The sequence below is a fragment of the Cynoglossus semilaevis genome, chromosome 2 (assembly GCF_000523025.1).
Source record: "Cynoglossus semilaevis isolate Cse_v1.0 chromosome 2, Cse_v1.0, whole genome shotgun sequence".
Taxonomy (NCBI): domain Eukaryota; kingdom Metazoa; phylum Chordata; class Actinopteri; order Pleuronectiformes; family Cynoglossidae; genus Cynoglossus; species Cynoglossus semilaevis.
Window position 1 is genome coordinate 10,726,449 of NC_024308.1, and position 5,891 is coordinate 10,732,339.

At 45.0% G+C, this 5,891-nt stretch overlaps 2 protein-coding genes across 2 annotated transcripts in view; both read right to left on the reverse strand.

Moving 5' to 3' along the window:
* The window catches only part of podn (podocan), an 8,152-nt gene extending 4,188 nt beyond the window's left edge, over nt 1–3,964 (reverse strand). The window contains exons 1-6 of the mRNA XM_008337494.3: nt 3,823–3,964; nt 2,320–3,673; nt 1,370–1,660; nt 1,024–1,117; nt 472–536; nt 30–139 (exon numbers count right to left, since the gene is read on the reverse strand). Of these exons, the coding sequence (XP_008335716.1) occupies nt 30–139; nt 472–536; nt 1,024–1,117; nt 1,370–1,657 (557 nt within the window). The 5' untranslated portion in view covers nt 1,658–1,660; nt 2,320–3,673; nt 3,823–3,964. The remainder of the gene's footprint in view (nt 1–29; nt 140–471; nt 537–1,023; nt 1,118–1,369; nt 1,661–2,319; nt 3,674–3,822) is intronic.
* Nucleotides 3,965–3,982: 18 nt separating this feature from the next.
* On the reverse strand, nt 3,983–5,891 carry scp2b (sterol carrier protein 2b). The gene is made up of 5 exons (XM_008337506.3): nt 5,692–5,891; nt 5,198–5,288; nt 4,923–5,052; nt 4,465–4,544; nt 3,983–4,309 (listed from the first exon to the last, which is right to left on the reverse strand). Exons 1-5 carry the CDS (start codon nt 5,718–5,720, stop codon nt 4,214–4,216), a joined length of 426 nt encoding a protein of 141 aa, XP_008335728.1. The 5' UTR covers nt 5,721–5,891; the 3' UTR covers nt 3,983–4,213.

Here is a 5,891-nt window from a genome sequence, read left to right on the forward strand (position 1 = left end):
CACACACCATGACCCGCCAGTCCCAGTACCTCAGCTTGGGTTTGTGACCAAAGGTGTAGGGGTAAATCCTGGTCAGCTGGTTTGCAGCAAAGTCAGCACTGACCAGAGAGTGTGGCAGAACCTTTGGTGCCAGGGTCAACTAGGACAGGAGACCAGAACTATCATCAGCCTACGGTACTGGTACTGTGCCTGCACCGAATTATAGTATGTTACCCCTGTACTACTACCTATAAGGTAGTAGTACAGGTAGAGAGTACATGACATCAGGGCCAGGTGAACCAGGACAAGGGGAATAGAGGGGTGACCAGACAGCAGGGGGCGTGGTTGGCATGTGACCACACAAAAATACGTCACAGTGACGTCAGGTGACAGGAAGTGGATCGGAGTTGTCCGTTGAATGGCGTCAGGGTGGAGTGCCCTTCCACAGCTGCATCAGTTCCCCTTTAACTGTCTCTGTGAATGAGGACTTACCTTGTTGTTGGCCAGGTATAAATAGCTCAGTTCTTCCAACATCTCAAAACATTCATCTTCAAGACCTGTGGAGAAGATGAACTTTAGTGTTCTGCCCTCCTCTGGTTCTGTAACGTTCCTCCACCACATGTACCAAGAACTGTTAGAAGAACAGGCTTCAAAAAAACAAGCTGCCAGGTCCAGGCTGTGGAACAGCAGCAGTAACAGATTTACAATCAAGACACTGGCTTTGAGCCACAAGTAGAGGAAACAAGAGCAGAAGAAAAACTCTCCAGCAGCTGTGGTCAACACTGACACATAAACATGTTTTCACTGCAGGAAATACTGGGGTACCAGCAAGTGGTGGACTGATTAAAGTTCACAGACCAAAGTCCACAGAGAAAATCAGTGATTTTAGCTGAGACCAAGCAGTTGTTGATCAGTTCCTGCCCCAGTACAGTACAGTGCCTCAGTGTCTGTGTTCAAGTGAAACAACTCCAGAACGACCTGATGTTTGATTGTCTGCCCAAGAACAAATGTGCCCAGACTTGCTGTGTGTTAGTCTGTGTTTACCATCAGAGGTGAGCCAGTTGTTCTGGAGGTTCAGAGTCTCCAGCTGGTGCAGATGTGAAATGTGCTCCAGTGTGATCTCCTGGATTTTGTTGTTCTGTGAATGACAATACAGACAAAAAAGTTGACTTCACCTTTAGACTTGACTTTGAAAAGACAGAAATAATGTCTGTCCTGTTGGAAATCTGACTGAGATCTGAATTATCGAACCTGAGTCAAACCTGCCAGGGTTTGAAGCAGATGGTAATGTTAGAACCCTAAAACCAGCTAACAGGGTTTCAAACAGGTTTTTGGTCCAAGTCCTTGAAGAAAGCTAACAGGTCTTTGGACCAGTCCTGGATGTACCCACCTGCAGAGACAGCTGTTTGACTCGGTCCGACAGCTCAGCGGGGAAGTCGGTCAGGTCCACTCCAGCGCAGTCCACGGAACCTTCTGCTGTACAGCTGCAGTCCACAGGACACAGGAACATCTCAGGTTTCTTCACCTTTGGAACCACAGCCTCCACCTGAGGCCCCTCTTCTTCCTCCTCCATCTCTTCTTCTACTAGGTCCAGTGGTGACTGACAGTCCGACAAAGGAACCAAGACCAGGAGCAAGAGACACAGGGACCACAGCCAGGAATGTCCTGGGAAGATCATGTCCTGGAGCAACAACAGACCAACATCAACATCAGACACATGCTAAAGGTCAGATACTTGCTGGTTCTGTATTAAAAAAATGAGCAGAAACACAATGTCCCTGAAATCAGAGTTAGCACTCTATCATTCTAAATAACAGCTAAAGTTTGTTGTGAAAAAGCACAGGAATGTGAAACAAAGATGGAGGAGTACTGTCTAAAAGTTGGCCAACAACGCTAAAAGAAGCCACAGAACGTAATGATCAAAAAAAAAACTGGGATGAATTCAAAGTCAAAGTTAAAGTTAATTAATGACCAGTTCAGCTGCCGACAACGATGAAAGAAACCAGCTGAACATGGGCCTGAACACCAGGCACTGGACCAGAGCAGCAGAGACTGACACAAGGTCAAGGAAGATGTTCTTCCAAACATCCCTGACTGCTAACATGAAGACAAGACAGATAAAAACAAATGAGGTCAGAGGTCAAGTGAGTGGTTAGAAGGTGAGTAAAGGAGAGTGACCTCCTGGGAGAAGAGAGTTCTACAGCTACAGCAAAAAAAAAAAAAAAAATTTAAACTCAGTTCCAAAAACATGCAGACGTAAGTATTTCTGAGAATCAGTGAAGATGATGAGGATGAAGGTGACAATGATGAAGATGACAATGCTAAGCTGTTGAACTTTACCGTGTGGAAAGATGTTTTTCTGGAGAGCAGTGAAGTCTGACATCCAGCCCAGACTCAAACGTCTGTCTGAGGAAGAAGTCCAGATGTGGGACGGACAGAGGAGGACTGTAGGAGGACCGGAGGAGGACTCTAGGAGGACCAGAGGAGGACTGTAGGAGGACCAGAGGAGGACTGTAGGAGGACCAGAGGAGGACTGTAGGAGGACCAGAGGGGGCAGTGACACTCACACTTAGCTCTGACTCTCAGCAAAAACAAATCACATTCCTTCCCTAATTTTCTTTCCACCAGATTTTTTTCTTCTCCTCTCTGTCTTTATATCAAAGCACACGTGTCAAACTCAAGGCTCACGGGCACCGCCTGGCCCCTCAAGCACTTGTTGTGGATTAAATTTCAATATAAGTGTGCAGTAGCGTAGTCAGTGTGGACTAGGTCTGAACCTGAACCTGATGGAGTCCCTCGTGTGATGTTATTCAGCCAATCACATCTCTGCATTTGGACGCAGTGTAGAGGAGACAGAAGGTCAGAAGGTCAGTGACAAGGTGTGGAGTCAGAGGGGGGGAGAGGATAAAGAGGCGTCAACTACCAGAACACACACACACACTAAATATATACACATATTTAGTATATCAACAGCCAGTCTGACTGATGAAGTACTACTACAGTACTACAGTGTTGTCTTTAAAATAGTAAAAAAAATATGGAAAATCAGTGATTTTAGCTCACAGTGGATTCCAGTCCACTGCTGCCTCCAGTGGTTAATTTGTGCAGTGGATCTGAACAAAGAATTCTATAGAGAGGTACATTAGTGAGCTGTGATTTCTGAGCCAGTTTAGTTTATCTAAAACCAGAACCTTTACCCATCTGTGACTATGTTCCTCAGCGGTTCTGTTGTTCTGCTGAATGAGCTGTTCACACACTCACAGCTGAGTCCTCCCACCCTGTTCCAGGCCCTGTTCCAGGCCCTGTTCCAGGTTTGACTGGCATGGATTTCCTACAACAAAGCGTCTGTGTTTGGGCCATTATTGTTGAAAGCCAGTGTTGGACCACGGGACCAGAATTTGTACCGGACTCTCAAGAGTTTTTTGCTGCTCTGTCAAGGTTTCCTGTTGACCTTCTTATTTTTCCGTCCGACACTGAAACTTTTGGTTTTTTTCTTCCGTAACTGATGGCAGGAACACAGAGCTGTGGCTGATCTCTGACCCAGATTCTGGTTCCACTCAGATCCTAGAGTTTTATCTTCGGTGCCGCAGTATATAACAGCTTGAGGCTTCTTTTTTTAATAGTGGAAATTTCTGGTTCATTTGTTCAAAGGAGTGAAGGTTTAACTGAAGTCTGGGTCCAGGCCCGTCAGACACTGAAACAGAGTAAATAGAAACAGGTGGACCAGGTCTGAGTCTGGAGGGATGACCAGATGACATTGACGCTGCTTCTGAGCTAGAGTTGTGGAACAACCAGATCATTCTGAGAGGTCTGACCTTTGACCTGCTCACCTTTCACACTCACCTGGTCCAGCGTTTGTTTCTGCTCCTGTGAAGACCTCTGACTACAGGACTAAAGAACGGCTCCAGAAACTTATGGTGAGGAGAACATTCAGAAAGTTCTAGAAAGGTTGAGAACTTGGAACTAAAGAAAATAAATAAATAATAAAGAACAATCCAGTGAATGGTGTTCCACAGACCGTAATGTATTTATTACAAATATTTATAAACAGAAGAGCATGAGAATGTCACAGCCGCTCCTCACAAGAACACCACAGCTTTACCCATTATTAATCTAGATCATTCTCTGACTCAGGTTAGTGCTTAATCCATGGTCCACTAAAACAACGGTACAATGAGGACAAACAGTTGATGGTTCAGACCTTCAGCTTCTGGTTCTGGTTCTGGCTCTGCGTCTACAGTTTGGCCTTCACAGGCTGCAGCTGCAGCTGCTGAAGTTTGAAGGCCAGACCCATGGATCCTGTCACCTTTAACTTTCCCTGAAAAAACGCCTGGGAAAAACAAGACGAGGTAATGTCATCAGGCAGAAAACAACGACAGACCGGGACGATAGACAGTGATGTCTGTACCAGGAGAGACGTGGCTAACGTTAGCGTTGGTGTCTGTACCAGGAAACTGGTGTTAAAGCTGTGATGTGAACACTCACTGTCTGCGGGTTCATCTTCCCTGTCATCAGAGACAGAAGGTCTGTGTCGGTCATGGTGATGGTACAGTCCACTTTTTTACCTACAGAAAAAAGAGAAGAAACAGCCTGAGAGAAGACGACTGCACCAAACCTCATAGAGAAAGTGGGTAATTTTAGCTCAGACTCAGCAGATGTGGCTACACTGCTGCCTCTGTCACCAAGTGGTTGAAATCCTGAGTTCAGATAGATCGCAGTGAAACAAAGTGGCCACATGAGGCAGCAGTGGACCAGCAGCTCCAGTGATATAATGTCAGTCATCAGTTTTTACAGACTTTCAAACATACTGTTTGTATACATGTACAACACTCAGATCTGTACTGCAGTAACATGTTTCGTCAGCTGTGATCTCAGTAATACTGATGATGAGACCATTAATGCAAGTTCGTATCATATATCTATAAAATCAGAAATGTTCAAACCTGTGTCATTGTGAACACAGCCGCTACCGTTCTTCACGTCTACAACCCACGTGGCCTGCTGCCCATCTGGACCGTTGGTCACTTTAAAAGCAAAGACTCCCCCAATCTTTTTTACAAACTTCTCACCCTCCTGTTTAACACACATTTTACACAGTTAGGTCATCAGTCCATAATTTGGGAGAGGGGGAGAGGGAGGGACAGTAGGAGACGGGGGGTCGGGGGGGGACATTTTTGATTTGATTTGTTGCTGGGGGTCTTGAAGGTTTTTGAATCACCTGCTGAAGCATGTTGTTGATCTCCTGGAACACGGCGTGAGACTTGAAGCCCTCCAGTCCATCACTGGAGTGGGTGCTCACAGCTCCAATCCTTGACCCCATGAAAAGACAGAGACAGAAAACACTTCACTTCCTGATAAAACAGCTGTCTGTTCGACTAAGATGCATCACAAGGTGGTACCACCGTTTTACCAGTAAATGAAAGTTGGACTGACAAAATAAGATTTCAACAATTTAAAATTCGAGAGTACTTTTATAATATTTTTTTTTTTTCCGACTTCAACATTCAATAAATCACATATATGTACGTCTAGGTGTATGACCATCACACAGGTTGGTTCAGCTAATAGCACTAACATGTATGTACATTAACACAGCTGTTAGTTCAAATGTTAACTACTGCTACACTAAGTTCGTTCATTTAAACCGGCTCAGCAGCCTCAAAGTTTAATCTCACCGATGGACACAGATAAATAAACCGCTGGATTCCTCACCTCTGTGTCTGTCGTTCAGGCATCTTCATATGAAAATAAACTTTTAGATCAAGCAGAAATCTGTAAAACAAAAACTATATGGTTTTACAGACTGCGAAATTGTAGCTTAAAGTTTTAGCTTCAGCCTTAGTTTTAGCTTAGCCTAGGCTGCTGATTGTTTGCGTCACTTCCGTCTCTCTTCAGTCTTGATCTGTCGATGT